Source organism: Petaurus breviceps, unplaced genomic scaffold (genome assembly GCF_028583685.1).
Source record: "Petaurus breviceps papuanus isolate PSGF00001 unplaced genomic scaffold, PetGlider_PUasm1.0 90574, whole genome shotgun sequence".
In the NCBI taxonomy this organism is placed as follows: Eukaryota; Metazoa; Chordata; class Mammalia; order Diprotodontia; family Petauridae; genus Petaurus; species Petaurus breviceps.
In genome coordinates this window covers 2,095,966-2,119,685 of record NW_027187277.1, presented here as the reverse complement: position 1 = coordinate 2,119,685, position 23,720 = coordinate 2,095,966, and the positions used below count along the sequence as shown (strand labels likewise).

The 23,720-nt window shown below is 38.7% G+C and overlaps 1 protein-coding gene across 4 annotated transcripts in view; it reads right to left on the bottom strand.

Annotated features, from left to right (window-relative positions):
* Positions 1-23,720, bottom strand: part of SMPX (small muscle protein X-linked) — a 100,312-nt gene that overhangs the window by 54,767 nt on the left and 21,825 nt on the right. For 2 of the 4 annotated variants that reach the window (XR_011163421.1, XR_011163420.1), the window contains exon 3: positions 14,719-14,810. Coding sequence is in view for 2 of the 4 variants with exons in the window: in XM_069063419.1 (XP_068919520.1) it covers positions 14,724-14,810 (87 nt within the window). In the remaining 2 variants the exon portion in view is untranslated. The remainder of the gene's footprint in view (positions 1-14,718; positions 14,811-23,720) is intronic. The other 2 variants (XM_069063419.1, XM_069063418.1) reach the window with 1 other exon arrangement.

Sequence of the window (23,720 nt, the reverse complement as noted above, 5' to 3'; positions counted from 1 at the left end):
TGTTAAGTATCTAAGGCTGGAACTGATCCCAGGTCTCCCGACACTGAGGCCGGTGCTCTTACTCACTGCGCCATCTAGGTTCTTTTTTTTTTATCATGGCTTCCAGGTAGTCCAATAATTTTTTATTTATCTCTCCTGTATCTATTTTCCAGGTCAGTGGTTTTTCCAATGAGATATTTCACATTGCCTTCTATTTTTTCATTTGTTTGGATCTGTTTAATAGTATCTTGATTTCTCATAAAGTCACTAGCTTCCATTTGCTCCAATCTAATTCTGAAAGAATGATTCTCTTCAGGTAGCTTTTGAAATTCTTTTTCCTTCAGGCAAATTCAGCTTTTTAAGGCATTCTTCTCTTCATTGGCTTTTTGAGCCTCTTTTGCAATTTGAGTTAGTCTATTTTTTAAGGTGTTACTTTCTTCAGTCAGGTTGTTGACTTGTTTTTCATGATTTTCTTGCATCATTCTCATTTCTCTTCCCAATTTTTCCTCCACTTCTCTTATTTTGTTTTCAAAACCCTTCTTAAGCTCTTCTATGGCCTGTAACCAGTTCATATTTTTGTTGGAAGCTTTTGGTGCAGGAGTTCTGACTTTGTTGTCTTCCTGCTGTTGTTCCATGCTTTGATCCTTTTTGTCCCCAAAAAAAGGAATCCAAAGTTGTATTGCTGTGCTTGCTTTGCTTCCTTTGCTTGCTCATGTTGCCACTCAATTACTTGACTTTTGAGCTTTTGGCCACAGTAGAACTCTGCTTCTAGAGAGGAGAATTTTGTCCCAAATCGCTGGGGTTTTCACAGCTGCTGGAGCTATTAGTTGGCTGCCCTTTCTGGAGCCTCCACATGCTCTGGTTTACTGGTCACACACCCCAGGACCTCCACCCTAGACAGCAATCCAGATCCAAGAAGCTTAAAGCAAGAGCAATTACCCCTCAGAATGGTTGCTTGCTCCCCCTACAATCTGCAGGGCATATTCTCTGAAGAAGCCACACGGCTGCCACACCTCAGCCACTTCTCCCTACAAGGGCAGAGGCTGGAGCGCACTCCCAGATTCCCTGCTTCCAAAGTCCACACTTTGTCTTTGGCATTTATGGGTTGATAATTCTGGAAACTGCCACAGCTGCTGGTGATCCACTCTCCCTACATCCCTCTAACTGCAGCTAGTCAGGCTTCCCTGAGGCTAAAACTGTGGGCTCACACAGGGCTGGGTTGGGCTTGGCTCCCAGCAGGCTGCAGTGAACCTTTCATGTCCACCTGCCCGGATCTCTTCAGAGGGAGATTTGTTTCTCTCTGTCTCTTTGTGGGTTCTGTAGCTCTAAAGTTTGTTTAGAGTCATTTTTATAGGTATTTAAGGTGGTTATGGGGGGAGCGCAGGGAGTTTTCCTGCTTCTATGCCACTATCTTGGCTCTGCCCCAAGAAGTTGTTCTAATCAAATATTAGTAAAGAAAAGTCTTTGCATACCAATTACATTGGAAACCTATATTGGCCCTTTGGCTGTGATATGAGCAAATTCAGGGTTTTTTTTTACCATTAATTTGCCATTATTTAAATATAAAGTCTCATGTACAGCACTGGGCCTAGAGTCAGGAAAACTCATCTTCTAGACTTCAAATCTGGCCTCAGACACATCCTAGCTGTATGGCACTGGGTACATCACTTAACCCTGTTTGCCTCAGTTTCCTCATCTATAGAATAAGCTGGAGAAGGAAATGGCAAACCATTGTAATATCTTCACCAAGAAACCCTCAAATAGGGTCACAAAGAGTCCTACATGACCAAAACAACTCAAAAACAACAGAAGTATCATGTAGGTAATTGAAATTAACTCCACAATATGATTTGACCTTCCTTTATGGACTAGCTACCTTCCTGGGGATAAGCAAAGCATTTCTTGAGCAGGAACCAGACCTGAAAGCAAGATGGCACAGAAGAAAGAAGATAGGACTAGGAATCAGGAAATCTAGCTCAGAGCTCCAGCTCAGTCACTTACTGAACTATGTGATCCTGAGTAAGTCACTTTACCACTTAGAAGCTCAGGTTCTTCTTCCATAAAATGATAGGGTTCAACTAGACAACCTTTAAGATCCCTTCTATCTCTGGCATTTGAAAACTTTAAATCCCACCACCTCCTCTATGAATCCATCCCAGACAACTCCAGTCTGCAATGACCTTATTCCCTTCTGAACTCAGAGAACTTGTTTTCTATGGGTCCCTTATATTATCCCTTGAGTGCTGTTTTTCATATGTTGGTATTTCATTCTTTATTTTTTTGTACTTTTCATGTCTTGTCTTTTCTAAGCTCCTTCACAACAGGGACTATGTCTCACATCTCTAGGCATCTCTCCTCTACACCTTGTATACAGTAGTTGTACAAAAAGCATCTGTTGTTAATGTTGAGGCAGAGAGTCCATAGATGCAAAGAAGTCTTGAGAGTGTGGACTTAGACAAATGTCATCTTTGGAGAATTTGCATTAGAGTTTGGAACTAATATAGATTAAGGTAGTCTTGAAATTATAAATAAACAAATAGAATTAACAGTGATAATCTACAAGTCATAAGTAGCAAATTTGTATTCATATAATGTTATATATGTGTGCTGTTTGACACTTAATGTGATTGGTTTCTGGATATGGCTTGGACATTCATCTTTAGAGTCACACTTTGAAGTTGTAATTAGAATGTGCTTTTCTATCAGTCAGCTAATCAAGTACCATTTATTAAGTGCCAGGCATTGTGCTAAGTGCTGGGGCTACAAAGAAAGGCAAAAAAAAAATTCCTTCTCTCAAGGAGCTCACAGTCTAATGGGCTGGATTGAAGGCCATGTAGGAGACTGTTCTATCTCTGAGTAACTATGCACTGGACCATCTCACAGATGTAAGAAACCCCAATATATGTTGAGTAAATAAAAAAGTAAATAATAAAAAATAAATTTTAAAAAGTAAATAAAAAAGTAAAAAAAACTTAGCTTTACACAACACTGTTCAGAGGCCTAAATTTAAAATATGCAATTATTTTCCATCACATACAACTTTATCAATTGAAACAGAACTCAGGGGCATCTTGTCAACTAAGAACATTCTCTAAATTCCTTGGGGGAAAACATTCCCATTGAAATATTAGCTACTGTTCACACAAAAGATCTATATACATATGTAATGGCAAGCAAAAAAGTACTTAATGCCTTGTTTCAGCTATTTAGTTGACACCTGTTTCAGTTCAAGTTTCTTTTGAGTGTTTCCCATGATTGTATCAAGTCTTTGTTGAGAAGCAGAACTTGTGAACCCCACAACTTATGAACCCTAGAACTTGTGAACTCCTATTGCACTGGAGCTAATGACCTTATATAAGGAGAGGCCCAGCCTGGAGAGAGCAAAAATGAGAAAAGGAACTTGTGGTGACAGAGTTAAGAAGGAGAAAATTTGTGGTATCCCAGCACTCTGTCTGTTCTGTTTGTGTTGTTTTTTGTTTGTGATACTTAGTACAGAAGCCCTGGAACCTTACTGGAAGCCCTGAAAGAGGATATTCTGGTTGTCTGCTTACAGAAGTCTTGGAGGAGGGTTTTGGAGGTCCTGAGACTTTACTGATGATTAGTGTTGACCTCTTGGACCTTGTTTATGGGTGTGTGTTGATTTCTATGTTGATGATTTGTGTTGACCTCTTGGACCTTGTTGGTTTCACAGGCAGAGAGTGAATTGATGATAGTGACAGCAATGTGCATGAATGTTGTTTTGGCTCTGTCAAGCTTTGTCTTCCCAGGAAAAGAAACTGTAAAGGACTTGAGGTGGATTGGACACTGTGAGCTTCAATATGGAATGGGAACTGGACAAGGAGCTGGACTGAGAGCTGCCTGCCTTTGAATCCAGGTGACAGTTGGGTAGATTCAGGTAGGAGCTAGACCCATGGAATAGGAACCATGGAATTTAGGAGTCAGCCTAGAGTCAAGATGAAAAAAAGACCTCTCCTTACGTATTTGATGCTGACTGAGAAGATCATAATTTACTGTTACCTAGGGGTAGACAACTTTGACCTTTGTACTTTGTGTCCCTTAAGGAGGCTTACTCCTTAAGGATAAGTGAGTTAAGAACTTACTGAATGATATCTTTTGCTTAAAACTATGTGTCCACTTTGGCGAAAACTATGTGGCCACTTTAGTGATAAGTTGTTATGTCATAATATTGTGAATGCTGTACTTTGGTTTCAGTCAATGTTTCATCTTAGTTTAATACTGAATAAATAAAGAGTTCACTGTACTATGTAATCAGAACCTTGAAGCTGTTGACAGCAGCAGTCCTCTGGAAAGCTGCTTGTACTTGGCTTTACAACATATAAACAAAAATGCCATGAGTCTAAGTTAACCTGTTCCAAGTTTTAAAGCATCTTAGAATGCTTCAAAAATCAGAGGTGCTCAATTTTTTTGTCATGTGCCCCTTCAGTAATCTGGTGAAGCCTATGGTCCCTTTCTCAGAGTAATGTTTTTGAATGCATAAAATATATAGGATTATAAAGGAAAGCAATTGTATTGAAATAGAATTAATAGAAAAAATTAAGTTCACAGATCCAAGGTTAAAAATCCAGTTCCTGCCATGTCTCGAGACTGGTTCAGAAGAATTAAAATTTAAATCAGAAATTCAGTCCACGTCAAAAAGAAAAGCAAGCTATGTATAACAGGCATCTACAAAGTCATATACAACTTTCTTTTCCTGTCCTATTCTGTAGGTAGAAATGCCCATGGGGGGAGGGTAGAAATGGAGGGATGTTTATTGAATTCAGAATAAGAAAAATTTTGGAAAAAGAAAATTCAAACCCAAAATAAACTTTTGCATTTTTGTTCTTTATAAGAGTCTATGATCACCAGCACAGTTTCTCTGAGGTCTAACCAAGGCCAAAAAGAAAATACAAAGGACCCAAATTAGCCATGTGATGAATCAGATTCTTTCCCCAACTTCTCTTTTTCCTTCCCTTGCCCTATCAACTATTTGCAAAGCTCAAAAATCCGAAAGCATAGACCTGGAAGCAGAGATAACAGATAATCCTTGTCATTCTACCAATCACCATCCTGGTGCCCGTAAAAAGTGAGGGAACATCCCTAATGCATGGTGGTGATGGAACTTTTCCTATACAAAAAGAAAAAGGCAAAAAAATCACATTTGGAGGAGCTGTTACATATCTACTCTTCCAATCTGGTGGAATTGCCATGCTTCCACCCCAATCTGAACACAGATCCAGAGATTTGCAACCTCTCTGTCTCCAACCTGTGGCCTCCACCAGCTATACAGAACATTTTTTAATAAATTTCATTTGGACACCTCAGTCTTATATATAGGTTTTCTCCTTTTCTGCTCCCTGCATGGACTCTGATTTATTACATGATCACGTGTTTGGAGAGACCTTTGGCACCAAATGTAGGAAGTAAAACAGGTAGGAGAAATTGATTAATTCTCCTCCTTTAAAATGCCTGGAATTCACACAAATAGCCTACTTTTAAATTGCTACAGTGAGCTGCCCTAATATAATTCAGATCAAGAGTAGGGTGAATTGGTGCCCCTTTAGTGAGGCTAATTCACAAGCTAAGTGAAAAAATAAAATATTGAGGTACTTAAGGGTTAATGGCATTTTCCTTCATTTGTTGCCTTTGATTCTCTTGGTGCTACTCCAACTAGCATATTCATTACCCTCACACAAAGCAAAATAATACAATACCATCTACACCTACAACATACATCTGAAAACAATTGCCCTCCCATTGGTATACAAACTATGAGCCACGGGACTATACTTCCTCCCCTTGTACATACATTTAGAAACAAGAATGGAGAAGTTTAAAAACTATTTGCTGAAACTGGAATTTTAGAAAATTCTATTGGGACTTTCCCTAAAAGAATATTTAACAGGCTATAAAGATGGTTTTTAATATGTACAGTGTTGACATGAATGATGCTTCCTTCCTTGAAAATGTTTCAACAGTTTCAAGAGGGATAAGTTTTAGTAAGCAAGTAAAGAAAAATGCTTCCAATTCAACCTGTTAAGCTCCTGGGTAAAATTACATTCCATATCTCTGTAACATCCCACCATGATGTATTTGCAAACTTTATACACAAAAGTAATGTGTGCATTTGTATTTATATATGCAAAAAACTATTATGTGAACTTACAAAGAATAAAAGTGCTAATGAGAGTAGTATCTAATCTTGGAATGAGACTTTTCTTCCAAGGAATTTAAATCTTAGTGTATCATATTCTTCTTTGGCAAGATACAGAGTTCTGTTTTCAAGAGACCAAGATGCTTATGATAAAAAATAATGATGTTTTTAAATTTAGGCACCCAAATGGTGTTCCATAAGGGCGGGAACACTGTTTATTTAACAAAGCTTCATCTTTTAAAAAAATTAACATTGTGCACTAACTTTTTTTATTTCTTTGAATTTAAGAATCTTGCTTTTTTGAGGGGCAGGAAATTAGCAGATGGTCACTTTTTATAGACTCATGGTAATAGAGAAGTTTGTCATTATAAGGACCTCAGAAGCAGTCTAGTCCAGATAATTCCTGCCAAAGAATCTCATGTACACATCCCTTGCAAGGACAATCATGAAGTAGTCATTCAGGCTTCAAATGAAAACCTTTAGTGAGGTGGGAAGCCATTACTACCTAAGGCTCTGGGTTACGCTTTTGGATAATTCTAATTAGTAGGAAGGTTTTCCTTACATCAATTACAAAGCAATCTCCCTTCAACTTCTGTCTCCTACTCTTAGTTCTTCCTTTGGGGGCCAAGTGGAACAAGTATGGGCAGCTAGGTGGCACGGCAGATAGATGGCTGGACCTAAAGTCAGGAAGACGTCATCCTAAATTTAAATCTGGCCTCAGACACTCGCTAGCTGTGTGACCCTGGGCAAGTCACTTAACCCTGTTTGCCTCAGATTTCTCATCTGTAAAATGAGATAGATAAAGAAGTGACAAACTATTCCAGTATCTTTGCCAAGAAAATCCCAAATGGGGTCATGAAGAGTCAGACACAACTGAAATGACTTGGACAAGAAAGAAAAAGTATAACCTTTCTTCCACATGACAACTTTTCAAGTACTTGAAGTCTTCTTTTTTCCTCCTTAAATAAATGCAGTCCCTTCAATCATTTGTTCTGTCATGATCCTGAGTCCTCTCCACATCCTAGCTATACTCCTCCGAACCTTCTGGAAGTGATCCACTGAGATCCCTAGATCTTTCTTTACCTCAAAGCTTTGTGTCATCCGCACATTTGATCCTCATGCTATGTAAGACTTTATCCATGATTCTGATAAAAATGCTGGACAGGATGAAGCCAGGCAAAAAATACTTTAAGCACTCTACAAGATACCTCCCTCAATGTGAACCTATCAATGGCTATTCATTGGGTAGCCATTTAACCCCTTCTATATCCACATGTATCTATTGAATTCTTTGCTAAAATCAAAGTAGATTGTATCTACAGGATTCCCCTGATCTACTAATGTAATAACCCTTTAAAAAATAAAATGAAGCTGGTCTAATATGACATGTTCTTAAACTTCTCAAGTACCATTTCTCATTGTATATGTTCATGAACAACAAACACATTTAGTAACACATCCTAGAATAGGCTCAGGAATTAAAACTAAGTTCATTGATCCAGCACTTAACACATTGCCCAGTACATAGTGGACTCAATAAATGTTTATTGATTTCTTGACCTATAATTTGTAAGCACTACTCCCTTCCCTTTCTTGAAAGCTGGGACATTTTCCCTCTCTAGATCAATACCTCTCTCATTTTCCATGATCTTTCAAAGATTTCTGATAGCACCTCAGCTATTACAGGTTCAGAACTCTGGGATATATATAATCTGAACCTGATGACTTAAATTCATTGAAAGCAGCTATGTATTCTCTTACTATATGCTTATTTATCTTGGATTTAAAAGTCATTTTGTTCTTTCCTTTCTAATGCAAAGATTATTGTCCTCTGAAAAGAAAATAAGTAAAACAGTAGTTGAGTAATTTTCTCTTCTATTATCTGTTATCATAGTCTTAGCCACCTAAACAGCAGCCTTTCTCTTTTTTAATCCTCTTCTGTTTCCTTAGTATAAGGGGGGAAATTCCCTTTTGTCCACAGCATTCATTGTTAGCCTTTATTGGTCCCTGACATTCTTTTATACTCATTTTCCATTACCTGCTCTTGTTTCAATCTCCATTGCTTGTCTTTCCACTTGAAACTGGTCAATGAATTCCTTAGTATCCATCTACATCAATCTCTTTAGACAACTCTCTTCTCCCTCAAAAGAATTTTTTTTCCTCTTCGTGCCTTTAGACCTTGATTCCTTAAACTCTGGTTAATGAAATAACCAATGATAATTCCAGACAACCAGTGATGAAGCATGTTACCTCCTTCATTTCAGAGAGGTGATGGACTCAAGCTGAAGAATGAGACATAAATTTTTGGACACAGCCAATGTGGGAATTCACTTTGCTTGATTATTCATATTAGTTACAGGACTTTTTTCCCTTTTTTTTCAATTGGAAGGGTTGGAGAAGAGAGGAGAGGAGAACTAGCTACAGAGCTATCAGAAAGAAAAAAGAAAACGAGGACTATCGAAATGTTTTCAAACACACAAAAGAGAACAGAAAGAGAGCCAAAAGGAAGGACAGAAAAATAGGGCATCTTTGGAAATTACATGTTAGATTTATTACATTCTTAAAAGGGAAATCAAACTACATAATAGAGATTTATGGTTTCATGTGCAGTTTTCTTTTCTGGTTCAATTTTGTATATGAAAATGATCATTTTATTTGGCATTCAGAATAAAAATAATTTCTTTAAAAAATAATTCATTCTTAAGAGCTTCCCATCCTTCTTGAACTGGCTTTACCTATGAAATTTAACCCCCTTTTAAATAACTTTATGAAATTTACTTTTGCAATATCTAGGACTGATGTCAGATTATTCTTGGCTTTCCTCTCCCTCAACACAAAGTCTAACATGAAGCACTCACCTTGCTCCAATGTTCCCATCATTTTTATTTCAACCACCTCTTTATTAGTCAAAATCAAGTTCAGAATAGCAGCTCTCCTTGTTGCTTCCTGCACTTTTTGAAGAATGAAAGTGTCATGAAGGTGTAATGAGGAACTGACCCATCAATCCAATGAGCCCAAATAGGCATAGAAGGCTTGGCTGATGCAATCCTCACATAGATTTTGAAAAAGGCATATATTTTGTAAATGTTTCTCATTTACTAGATGTGATAAAAAGCCTTTTAAATTGACTATGCCACCAATCTAAATTTAAGTGGCAATTTAAAAGACCCTAGTAGGTAAAAGCAATTCTCTTACCAGAGGTTCTTTCTAGAATATTTAACACGGGAATGTGGATGAACTGCTGAGCACCTTTGGGTAAGGCAGGGCTTCAGGCCCTCTCTCTCTGGTAGTTGGCATTAACTTGAGAGTGCATTGCCTTGCTATTGCGTCTGTCTTTATTGTATCTATTCTTTCTCATTTTTAAGTGAAGAAGATTAGAGATGGCTATTTCCTTGTAAGTTTCTAAAGGTCAGAAGATCAAGCTATGAGATCTGGGAACTGTCTGTTCTGGGTTTGAGACCAGACGGTCTATTATCAGTGCCCCAAAGAATGACTTTTGGAACCCTGTCCATGGGTAGCAGATAAGCCAATTTTGAATCTAGTAGATCAAACCTATGTAGACACTGTGCTAAGTTCAAGCTCACTCTCCCTAAGGAAAGAGTCAGTATAGTGAAGAGATTGCTCTGTGTGTTGGGAGGAAATGTTTGGTACTTCTGTTCCAGCTATTATGGGACTGGGGTCACCAAATATTGGGCCTAACAGTAGGAAGAACAGAGATACAATCAAATTTCTCAAAGTGGTTCTAGCTGGCTCCAGTGAACCTCTGGGTCATCTCACTCAAGTTTTGTTAATACCTATAAGCACAAAATTCCCCCTTTATTTTGGGGATGTCTATTTTATCTTGCTTATTTTTCATACATTGTACAATAGAATACAATAGAACCCAAGGTCATGTCTATAAGTGACATGACCTTGGGTTCTATTGTTGGTTCTCTTCTTGGATTTTGTCACCTGTGAATTACCAGATTTCTCTACTACCAATATTCCTATAGGGGCAGCTGGGTGACACAGTGGATAGAGTAATGGGCCTACAGTCAGAAAAACTCATTTTGTGAGTTCAAATCTGGCCTCAGACACTTACTAGCTGTGTGACCCTGGGCAAGTCACTTACCTCTATTTGTCTCAATTTCCTCATCTGTAAAAAAAAAATGAGCCAGAGAATAAAATGGCAAACCACTCCAGTATCTTTACGAAAAAAAAAATCCAAATGAGGCCATAAAGAATAAGACGGGGCGGCTAGGTGGCGCAATGAGTAAAAGTTCCAGCCCCGGAGTAGGGAGGACCCAAGTTTGGTTCCGGCCTCAGACACTTAACACCCATACAAAATAAACTAGAGCTGTGTAACCTTGGGTAATTTACTTAACCCCAATTGCCCTCCAAAAAGCAAAAAAAAAAAAGAATGACAGGACTGAAATGACTGAACAACAATCTTCCTATAGTGAGCTGTTACTCCCTATAGTATTTGGTGTGATTGATACAAACTAACTCTGACTTTCCTTCCAGTTAAGTCTTCTTTGTCATATTTTTAACTAACAGATGTGTTTATTTTATTAATTTCTAACTTATAAATAGAGGCAGTTGAAGATAGAATGAGTTGTTTGGTTTAAACATTAGAGAGGGAAACCACAAATCCTTTTTCAATCAGCAACTGCACTACTGTCATAGATAGCACAGTGAATAGAGTGCTGGGCTTGAAGTCAGGAAGACTCATCTTCCTGGGTTCAAATCTGGTCTCAGACCAAATTGTTCATCCTTTGTTTTCAAAGAGGGCTAATGACATCATGTATTGACTTGAGTGTATATCTGACTTAATTGAGACAGAGTTGCACAAAGTCATCAACTTTACTCTCTCTTCCAAGAGTCATCACACAGTTCAGTGGCAGGACAATAGTCAGGTCAACTGGTAATGGCCCAGGATGCAGTGATGACCTTGGCGCCTTGGATATCTGACCAAGCTCTAATCTCTCCACAGCACCTGCTTCAGGTGACTTCATAGCTGTTGGAACAAATTGTTTTCATCTACCCATTCTGCAATCCAAGTATGGGTATTGATCTATAGCAGGAGATGGTACTGGATGCAGAGATTATATCTAAGTTTAAGTCTTGGTTCTGCCAGAAAGTTTAAATAACTTGTCCATGCTCATATCAGGTAATAAGTGGTAGAGCTGAGACACATTTGAACATCCAACTGCACAGCACACTTGACAGACAGACCACTTACGGTCATTTATAAATTGTTTCAGGGAGCTTTAGAGTACATTTTCACCATACCTGCCATGCTATAAATGAAAATTAGGTTCCCATTCAAGTTCACAGGACCCAACCAAGTCCTAGATGCCACTGAGACCTAACTATTCTTTATAATGTTACTTTTAAAGGAAAATATGTTCTGAAATCACTTTGGAACTTGGGTCATTGGAAACATATCTCTCCCTTCTAACCTATCCCACCTTGTTGCAGCTGTGGCAGCTGACCCAACCATGGGAGTTGCCACCTACCAAAAAGGATGGAATGTAGCCCCAGGGGGCACATTCCACCTCCCTCTCCAAAGTCACCATAACCATTGGTCTCCCAGACAAAAAGGAGCACAGTGGCTGGAAAAGTACTTTATGCTCTTCAGAGCTTTGGGGATATTCCTGTCCATACCATGGCATGGTAAAATCTTTCATTATAAAGCATCCACAGAATTGCACACTTTTAGAACTGGTAAGGATTTTAAAATCCAATACAATTCAATAAATTCATAATGCCTACAATGTGAAGAACACTTAGTCTCATTCTAGAAAAAACGTATCACATTTAGATCATGTTTTAAAGTTTATAAAGCACATTCCTCACAACCGTGTGAAGTAGGTAGGGCAAATATTATTAACCCTATTTTATAGATAAGGAAACTGAGGCATAGAACTATTAGGTGACTTGTGCATCAACATACAAATGATAAGATTTTGAGTTGGAATTCAAGTCTAAGTCTCCTGATTCCAATGGGAGGAAAACTGAAGATCAGAGATGTAAAGCCACTTCCTTTCCATCAAATGGAAAAGATCACTTTCTCTATGTTCTAAGCATGGTATTGGGAGAGTTTGCTTTGAAATCTTCTAGAAAAAAAGTACATTATAAATGTAAACAAGGCTTGGTGTCCCATCATTGTCCCTTGTGAGTGCTCAACAGAAAGGACCCAGACTAAATAGTCTTATCTTTGGTTTTCATTGTTATAATTAATACTGTTTGTGCTTTGTGAGTATGATCTGATCTCTGGATGGGTATAGTGTAAAATTAAAATGAATTGTAGACTCAGAGAAGGTAGATCTATTAGCATGTTATTGTATGCCTTCTCACAATGTGGCTTTATGAAGGAAGGAAGGAAAGAAAGAAAGTAGAGTAGGGAACACATATGTAGTGCCTATGTGCTGTTTCTAGTGTCTGAAATCCCTTCATGTAGGTCCCTAGAGTTGTTGAGCCAACAAAGAGCACATGAATGAAGCCCTAGAGAAAGCTATTGCCATGACTACGTAAAAGAATTCTGGAGTAATATCACAATATGCCCATAAAATTCATCATAAATAAATGAGCAAGGAAAGACTCTCAGCTGAGGTTCAAGAGTTCCCAAGCTGGACGATGCCCTGGTGTGGTATAACCCTACTAGTTGCTCTTGGAATTTTTAACCAAGAGATTGAATGAAAGAATACAAGAAAACCAAGTCTGTCACACCCCACTGAACTACCTTTTAAACTGAGGTCCCAGTCTTTATTCTTTTCATTATAATATTATAATCTTCACCTCAGGCTAGTTTTTTCTTATTCTTACAAGTAACTAGCTTTTTTTTTTACCAGCCTCTCATATTCAAAGTTAAATTAGAAAGTGAACCAGCCTATTCACATGAAAAAATTGTCCTAGTTGATCTCATACACAATGACAGTAATGACTGTTTTATGGAGGGATTTAACAGCAACCAAAATCTGCCATTGAAAAATTAACCTTCCTCTCTTCTATCAGGCCAAAAGGATCTCTAAAAGGGAGGAAACTATCCCACCTGCCCCTGAAAACTATTTTGACTTGACTCTACAGTCACCTAGTGGAAGACTTTGAGTTTCACACTTCCCCAGGCAACTACGGTGATCATATTGAGGAGACTTCAGTGCCCTAGTCCCATGATCGGAGGTCAGAAGAGCCATAGTAATTTAGTTAGTTGATGCAGTACATCAGAGGGACAAATAAATTCACAAAAGCAGATACATGAGCACCCTCCTCCATTTCCCCTTTTCCACCTACTCCTTAGGTTTTATCTTCCACTATTAGAATGCAAAATCTTTGAGAATGTAAGTTCTTTATTTTTATAACCCCAGCACCAGATACAGTACATAGCACATAATAAACTTTTAATAAATGACCTATCCATCCATCTATGTATCATCTATCTATATACAACAGTTCAGATGGCTAGTTAGCATTAGTAACTCTGGGCCTGGAAGTGAAGAAAATGGAGAGCTTGGGCCTCTGGCCATGAAAATAAAATCCTCCAACTGCTTCTTCTAAATTGGTTATTTCACTTTGCCATAAGAATTTAAAGCCACTTCAAGAATGCTCATAGGGAAAAGATTGGACACAGTGAATAAAGTTTTATTAGGAACCACAGATTTGGTATTTGGTGTTCAACATCAAACTTCTTGGTCCAGGAGTTAAAACAACCTTTAAAAAAAAGTTTTAATACCTATCTGCTCTGCCCTGTGGGCCCCATTAGATTCCAATTCCTTTGCCTTATTGTAGCAAATGCTTCTAAAATTTTTAAATTATTATTTCTTTAAAGACAAACTCTCCCAACTTTACCAGGGATGCTACACAGAAGGAAAGAAATAAGCATTTAAAAGGAAACAAAAAACCTTCATCTTAGCTTTATCATTAGCCTTTATAGTCTGACCTCCATTTTAGTTGAGCAATTTCTTGCTAAAGAAGAGGAAGGGGGGTAAAAGGCACAGGGAGCATTATCTGGGAAAGCTCATTGCAAAAGGGTTATTACTGTTGTTTTGGAAAGGAATATTTTTTTAACTTAATACACTTTTAAATTTTTTGTTTGTTTGTTTAATGCTCCTACACAATTCTATTTGCTTCTTACATGCCTACCCACTCAACTTGAGTACATCTCAAAAGTTGCCCTAAGTCCATCCCACTAAGATAGATACAAACCTTCAAGCTGGAGCAAATGCAGCAAATTTATTGCATATAATTATAAAAAAACAAAATGAACCTCCAAGCTCTCTCCTCACATCCACCTTCCCCCTTGAATCAGCCCACAAATCAATCAACAAATATTTAAGGAATCCTTGGACTAAGCGTTGAAATACAATTGCACGGAAAAATTGGCTCAAAACTAATTAAGCTGGGTACTGGAAAAAAGCCATTCCACTGAATATGAGGGGATAGATGGAAGAGCTGTCTCCAGACTAGATTGTTCTCTCAGTCATTCACTCCCAGGTCCAGGATGATCTGCTCATAGCCAAGCTCCTGGCCTCTGATGCCCTCTAGCGGGCAGAGATAGAGCTCACAGAAGGCATCATATCCCATGCTTTTTTTTCTTCACTTTCCCTTACCTTACCTCATCTGTTTCAGGTGTAAATTCTTTTCTTTTGGGAGGCTGTCCTGCTCCTGGCCGAAAGGCTCCCATCGGGATGTTGATATTTGCCTGTGAGAAAAAAACATTGAGAGATTGGCCACTGGAAAATACTGGTTCTGCAGTGAATTCCCGGAAAGACGTCTTGCTGCATCGTTAACCACTAGAGAGAAGAGGGGCCTGGTTAGAATGTATACAGATATTGAATTTTCAAAGGAAGGATGACATCTTGTATTTGTTGTAACAGAACTACCAGCATGTCAGTCCAAAGCTATTTATGACCCACCTCATTACTACCCAGTGGTTCTACCCTTCAGGATTATAGAGTATGAACCAAACACAATAATGGTTGTCGTTTCTTGCCGTACATAGCTCTTTCCTGTTCTGATCTCTTCTGTCCATGAGGGGAATGCATATTCCCTAAGCACAGAGAGGCAAGCATTCTCTGTAGCCTGATTCGAATCTCTACCTATCCATCCCTCCCCATTTGCCCAAGGCTTTTATCTGCAGTGTAAGGCAGATTTAGCTAGGCTAGACAGTCTCTCTCTCTCTCCACATCCTCATTCCATAAAAGTTCACAGACATTACTAGCATATAAATGAGTCTTTACTCCCCATTATGTAGTCATTTGTGGTAGTGACTGAGAAGGGCAGCAGACTGGGGAATCAAGGTTCCCATATACCATTCAGATGATTTAATATAGTAATTACACCAATCAACAACATGCCAGGATTATGATATTAAACTTAAGCACCCTAAATTTTAAAACTCCTTAGGAAAAATGTTAAGACATTATGAATTTTATAGAGCCACTCATGAATGGATCAATGACAAAGCATTTATTAAAGGCTGAGGATGTGCCAAGCACCTTTGGAATACAAAGAGGAAAAAGTGAGACTCAAGAAGCTCAGGCAGAGATGGCAAAGATAAGGGAATTCAGTTGCAGTACAGATGGAAAGGTCCAAAATGACTAAGAATTCAGTGTGAAGGGATGGCTAGGTGGCTCAGTGAATAGAGCACTGGCCCTGGAGTCAGGAGGACCTGAGTTCAAATTCAGCCTCAGATACTTAACACAAAAACTAGCCATTTGACCTCGGGCAAGTCACTTAACCCCAATTGCCCTCCAAAAATAAAAAAAAGAGTTGTGTGAAGTGGAAGGCAAAGCCTAAGGACCCTAAAAGTCCATCAACACATCCTATGTCAGGGCCTAGAAGTTACAGTGGCAGAGTGAATAATAGGACCCCAAAGGACCTTAAAATCCAAAGGCAGGGCAGATGGTAAGATCTTGTGATCCTCCATTGAAACTTAAGAGTTTGCATTTGAAGGAAATATTATTTCATTTGAACTTCACAAAAGCCCTTTTAAGTGAATACTATCGTCCCCATTTTACAGACAGGGAAAATGAATTGCAGAGAGGTTATTTATTTGCTAATGGGCACCCAGCTAGTAGTGTCAGAGAATTTTTTTTTTTTGCTTTTTGGAGGGGGGAAGGTAAGACAATTGGGGTTAAGTGACTTACCCAAGGTCACATGGCTAGTTTTGTGTTTGTGTTAAGTGTCTGAGGTCACATTTGAACTCAGGTCCTCCTGACTCCAGGGCTGGTGCTCTATTCACTGCACCATCTAGCCACTCCTCACAGAAAATATTTAAACTCAATTCTTCTAACCTCTCTGTGTCTCAGTTTCCTTATCTATAAAGTGAGATACTTGGACTTGACACTGTGGCCTCTGAGTTCCCTTTAACCTTCAAATCTATGATCCTATGACTCCAAGTACAATACTCTACACACTACCCATTTTCTGTTCTCAAGTAAATGAAATATTTGAAAAGCAAAGTAAAAATGTCTTTATATATCATAGGATCGTGGGATTTAGAGTTGAATGAGAAGTTTTGTTGTTCAGTCATTTTTCACTTGTGTCCCACTCTCTGTGACCTCATTTGGGGTTTTCTTGACAAAGATACTGGAGTGATTTGCCATTTCCTTCTCCAACTCATTTTGCAGATGAGGAAATGGAGGCAAAATGACTTGTCCAACATCACAGAGCTAGTAAGTGTCTGAAAACAAATTTGAACTCATGAAGAAGAATCTCCTGACTCTAGGCCCAGGGTTCTTTCAACTGCACCACCTAGCTAAGAGGGAACTTAGAACTTATCAAGTCTGTCCCTCTTAGCCTTAAGATAAGGGAAAGGAATGGGGAAAAACTCAGCACTTTAAAAAAACATTTGAATGTAAAAAAGAGTTGTGTGAAGTGGAAGGCAAAGCCTAAGGACCCTAAAAGTCCATCAACACATCCTATGTCAGGGCCTAGAAGTTACAGTAGCAGAGTGAATAATAGGACCCCAAAGGACCTTAGAATCCAATGGCAGGGCAGATTATAATATGAAATAAAATATTTCAGTGTAAATGGTCATTGGTTTGGTTGGCTTAAGATTTCACTTCAATGGTATATATAAAGATTGTTTCCTGAGAAAATAGAGTAAAGAAAATTTCCTAACACTTATGGTAGGTATTAGGTAATTATATTAGAATATATAGCTTAATTTCACAGAGTGTATACCCTCGCATACACACCCAAAAAGTGACTAAAAGTTTCTGGGAGGGTAAAAGAGTTTTTGCATAGAATTTTTAAGATTCAAGGCTATGAGATGGGAAGTTAAAGGACATACATTTGAAAGATCAATGAAGGGAGGTATTTAAAAGACCTAGAATGTTACTTACAGGAATCATTTCCTAATGATACTTTTTGAAACAAGTTTTTGAGAGTTTTACCTCTTTTCTCAAACTATGAATGAACTGAGAGTTTGATGTTTTTGACAGTACAAAGTAGACCCTCCAATAGCGCAAATTGTAACTCATCAGTCCTATGTGGTTTTGTCCATGTCTCTTCTGAAAGCTTCTCCATAGAAGATCAATCAAGGCACAAAACCAGAGGTGATTCCCAGTGTCTTGGAGGACATCCTAGACTGGGTTGAAATAGTAGGACAGGGTGGCTAGGTGGCACAGTGGAGTCAAGAGGACCTGAGTTCAAATGTGACCTCAGACACAACACAAAACTATCCATGTGACCTTGGGCAAGTCACTTAACCCCAACTGCCCTACCTTCCCCCCTCCAAAAGGCAAAAAAAAAAAGAAAGAAAGAAAAGAAATAGTAGAAGGACCCATTTAATAGACAGTGTTCTCCAGATATTTCTGTCAGTATCAATACAGATTGCTTGCATCAAGTCCAGGAACATTATAGAACTGACTCAATGAGACCCATGGTTACTGAAAAGAGATCAGTCAGATAAACTAAGGTGATAAAGAATAGATTTAATAGTTCATGTTTACATAGCACTCTAAGATTTGCAAATCACTTTACAAAAGTTCTAATTTTATCCTCAAAACAACCACAGGAGATTGTTAATATTATCCCCAATTTAAAGACAAGGAAACTGAGGAAGGCAGAGGTGTGGGTCACACAGCCATGTTCACACAACTAGTAAGTGTCTGAGGCCAGATTTGAACTCAGATCTTCCTTACTCAAGGCCCATGGCTACTGTGCCACAATGATGCATATTGCCCAAGTTAAGACATGTAGCTGGATATGCAGTCCACTGACAGTGCATTAGCACACAAATCTTGGTTAAAGACACTCAAGATGGACAATGAGGTGGGGCCAGCATCAGATAAGAAGAGTAGAACATACTGCATTTGAGAAATTGTGCACCATTTTTAATAGTTCCTAACTTCTCATGATGGATAATTCTAATTTATTGCACAGGAATGTTTTCTTGATGATTCTGTATGGATGTGAAATATGAACCAATATGATCTCAAAATAATCAAAATTGTAAGTGAGCTATAGTCCCATGGAAAGATGTATGCTAGATGTAGCTAGGTGATAGCTGATCATCAATGATGACTTGTATGTAAAAAAGGCCATAAAAAAGCATCATCAAGGGCATGGGTCATTGGAAAAGAAGGCAGGTCAGTTCTTAAGGGAAAGGAAGGAATAAGACACAAATAAGAGAAGCATTTCATTGCTACACATAAAATGTCAGAAGATCTAGAGGAATACCATTAGCATGCTGGAGAGACTGTGTGGAAGATTTCTGGTGGGAAAAAAATCATTGCTCTTCAGTTGTACCTGAGTCTTTGTGACCCCATTTAGGGGTTTGTTGGTAAAAATACTAGACCAGTTTGCCATTTCCTTCTCCAGCTCATTTTACAGATGAAGAACTGAATCAAACAGTTAAGTGACTTGTCCAGGGTCACACAGCTACTAAGTGTGTGAGGCCAGATTTGAACTCAGGAAGATGAATCTTCTTGACTTCAAGTCACTTCATGCACTCTATTCACTGAGCCACCTAGCTGCCCCTTCTGAAAAAATATGGACAAGAATTTCAAAGAACGAGAAGATATTGCTATCTGCACTAGTGGAGGGAGTGACCACATGAAAGAGACCATGAATATCAAAAGAACAAAAGGGCAAAAAAAAATCTAAAGAGGCAGCATATAGTAGTGGGAAAACATACTAGATACCTGGGATCTAGTCCTGGATTTGCTATAGAACTTTAAGGAAGCAATTTAACCTCTCAGTGTTTTATTTTACTCATCAGTTGAAATCAATTATCAATTAGGCCCCATTTAATTCCAAAATTCTATGACCTATGTTCTTAAACAATGAAAAATTAAAGGTGAATACTAGATACATATGATAGTAATGGCAATTAAAGATTCCCCTGTATTGGCTTGGCTTTCAAACTGATTGTGTTAAAACCCAGAGCTTGTTAATCCCACCTGTGGGATGGACTTGTTGATGTGAAAAGAAAGTCCTGAACTGGGAGGAGCTGGTGATGTAGATTTGGAGAGACAAGAGGGAGGCAGAAGAACTTTTTGGAAGCAGCACCTCGTGGAGGCAGGGAGAGAGACTGAGAAGGATTGCTGAGTGCCACTTTGAATCGCCCTGGACTTTTGAGACCTGCCCCCTGAGCTGCCAAGGACTGAGGAGACATGGCTGTTTTGCTGGTACTTTGTCTGTCTGTTTTGATGTTGTTTTGCCAGATTTGTCCACTGGTGAAAGACAGTCCTGTTGTTGAAGAAGTCCTGGAACCTGGCTTTTGGTTAAGAAGCCCTGAGACTGTCCTGCAGACAGAGAGTGAATACTGTCCACTGGTGAAGGACAGTGCTGTTGTTGCAGGGGTCTGGAGACTGTCCTACAGACAGAATGAATACTGTCCACTGGTGAAGGACAGTGCTGTTGTTGCAGGGGTCTGGGAACCTTTCTGTTGGTTCAGAAGCCCTGAAGAAGGATTTTCTTGTTGTATGTTTACAGAAATCCTGGGAGAGGGTTTTGCTAATGTTTTCAGGGGTTCTAGGACTGTTCTACAGACAGAGGATAAATTAATGAAGGGACTGGCAATGTATCTTGTGGCCTTCCTAAGCCTTGTCTCCCCAGGAACTAAGATTGCTGAGAACTTGCCTTGTGTCAAGATGAAGAAAAGACCTCCATTTGGGTATTAAGTGCTGTGCTTAAACTTGATGTAACTCTGGGGTAGATTCAATTGTGATCCAGGGGTGGGGAACTTTTGACCTTTTTGTGTTCTATGATTGACAAATGAATGTACTTTACTTATGTTTGGAAACTAATCTCCATTTGAGAAGAGGGGCTTTGTGGTGGACTAAATGAAGGTACAGTCTAGGGGTAAAGTAGTATTTAGAACCAGGACTTTGTAATTGATTGAATGATTGGAAGGTCCTGGGGTGAGGTAGTACTTGGAGATTATTTAATCACATTTAGTAAATGCTGTATTTTGAATGATGTCATGTTTTGATCTTCTCTGTTCTTGGTTGGTCACTGAATAAAATGGAGAGCACCTATGCTGGTATTCTGAACCTTGGCAAGTTTGCCTTTGCTTGGCATTACATTACAATACATCAGAAAAAAAAAAGTAAAAGTTGAATTTTTCATATAAGCAGAATTAGGACACATATGACCAAAGTTAACTTTTAGAAAAGGCTGTTATGTGCAAAACTATGCATTTTGGTTTACTTCTGCAAGAATTGCAGTTTTATTCAACTCAACTACATTTTAGTCACACTCAGCTTATGAAGCCTTACCTAGTAGAGGCCCTTAGGAGACTTGCCTTACTGAACAGATAAGAATGGTTTGTAGGTTTCATAGCAATTATTTGTATTTGTAGGTTCTTGAAAACAGCTGATTTCCTTAAGAATAAAGAATTCATGGTTTGTTGTGAACACTATAAATAATGGTAGGAAATGTTTGACATCAACAACTCTAATTTTATAAACACAGGTCAGAGTGCCTAAAAGAGGAAACTGATGGGTATTACTGTAATTTTTAAAATATATATTCATCATCCAGAGGGAAGTGTTTATTTCTACTCATTAAAAAAAAGTGGAATAAACAACCTGCTGGGTTTTTAATCTAGTTTCCATTAGTAACTAAAAACCTGATGTTTACCAACACAGAACAAGAATGCCTTCAAGTTTTATGTCCCCCTAAAAAGGAGGCAGCATTGCAAAGCATCTTGGATATGTAATAAAAGGACCTGTGTTCAAATTCCTGCTCTGTCACTGACCTTGGGCAAATCATTTAATATCTATGGGCTTCAATTTCTTCTATTATAAAGTGGGAATTGGGGGGAAGGGGTCAGACAAAAAAAAGGCCCCTTCTACCTCCGAATATCTGATTGTAGTATTTACAAATTCACACATTTATGTTATGGAAAACTGATTTTTTTAAGCAATCATGGGTTGCTCTTACCTCAGTGATTGGGAAGGATGCTAAGCTGTTTCCACAGAATACAGTTCCTTTGTAAGAGGAATACCTACCAAGTGCATGATTAAATGTTTGGTAACAGAGCATAGAAATCCTTAAACCGAAATAGAAGATACTGAGAATCAATCCTTAGGAATTTCAGGTGTGTTTATCACACATGAATTACTCTTGGAAAGAAGGAAGGAAACAAGCATTTATTGGGTACCTACTATGTGCTTGTTACTATACTATGAGTTTTACAAATATCTCATTTGATCCTCACAACAACCCTGTGAGTGGGTGCTAATATTATCCCCATTTTACAGTTGAGGAAACTGAGACAGACAGAGATTAAGAATCTTAAGAATCCAGGGTCCTGTAGATAGTAAACTCCTGAGTCTGGAATTGAACTCAGATCTTACTGGCTCCAACCCCAGAATTCTATCCTCTGTACCACCTAGATTGGAATCAAGTTGGTAGAGGAGGAGTTCCAAATGGGAACTAAACTGGAAAAATATGATTTGCTCAGAGGTTAACTAACTGAAGTGAGGTCATCCCCAACTGCAACACATTTATGAATTCTTGATATGTGCTTGACTTCCAAAGAGATAAGTGAAGTTAACAAATTGTCATTTTTTTCATAATTAATAGAATCTAAAGAAGTATATTTCCTGCATACTTAGAGTATGGAATAGTGATCAGAAGAATCCCTAATCAATTTGGTGGGTACCCCAGTCTACGTGATGAGATTATAGAATGTGAACAGAGAAGCATGAGCCTTTTTGGAAGAACACAGTGAGCTCCTCTGATTGATCCCTAGTGACTAAGGCTGCATCAAAGATTGCTAACTGAGAGTCTGAGGCAGGTGTATGGAACCTGTGGCCTTGAGACCACATGTGGCCTTCTAGGTCCTCAAGTGCAGCCCTTTAACTGAATCCAAACTTCTACCCCTGGGGGGATAGATTTGTTAAAGGAACCTCTCTAAGCCATAGTCTGTAAGACCTAGGGGAAATGGTTCTATCTGTCTCTTTTTTAAAACTCTTTTTCCTTATCGAAAAATTTCTATTCCTTAGCCTTTCAGCAGTAGGATGGAGAGAGGATATCCCTTCCCTCCTCATCCTCCTCCATCACCACCAATTGAAGGAACAATGATGCCTTGCAACAGAAGTACATTCAATAAGAGGCAAGAACTTGCTCAAAGTTGTCTTAATTGGAAGTTTCTAGAATATTCCATTCCCAGATGCTTTTTCTGCCTTTCATTTCCTTTTCTGAATCTAGGTCAGCAAATAGCAAATAAGATAAATGGAATTTATTCCAGCCTTGACAGTATCATGTGGGGTGAGAATTCCTGAGTTTAGTGTTCAGGTGTCAGTTGACCAAAGGGAGGAAATTTTCCATAACAGAACGCTTCTCAGAGGAGAGAAGGACCATTGCCAGGATTACCATGTATCCAGAGAGCTAGAGAAAATAAAGCCAGCTGGTCAGGAGATCTAGACCTTGCCAGGTCTCTATGATAATTGCTATAGGTTTTATAGACAGCACAGGTCTGAGGGGAATGGGAAATATCTATTCAGAAGTTACACAAAAAATCTTTACCTTTTCAGGCCAGGGAGAAGGGAAACAGAGAAAAAATTAAGTGTTTGATGTTTTTTATGTTGTTCTTTATCCCTGAGTCTTTTTAACCTGGTAGTGGAATTTTTGTTCTACCCTTTCCTATACCTGATACCACTGTGGAAAGCTACCCTATTGCCCAAATTTGAGGAGCCCCTCCCACTTTTCAGCTTCCTTTTGCATGTTGTCTTTCCCCAATAGATTATAAAGTCAAAGACTGTCTTTTTTTTCACACTTGTATCCCCAGCACATAGCACACACACTGGCACATAGTAGGCATTTAATAAATGTTTAGTTGACTCATTTACCCTATTCATGATCCATGCCTAATCTTTGTTTTGGAGATTTCCCCATTTCAATCCAGGCCACAACCAGAAAGACACACACACTTTTTGGTGTTAGTACCCTCAGGATGGGCCAGGATCCATGTGAGCCCAGAGCCTCCTAAAGGTCCTGAGTCACAGGCTACAGATGAATAAAAGGAGTAATCAATGCAGTATATTCAATGGGACAATATGAACCCATTTCCATAGGATTTCATGTGACCAAATTATCATGCCCTAAGACTGACTTGGGATTAGGTGGGGAGGCACTATCCCCATACATAAAT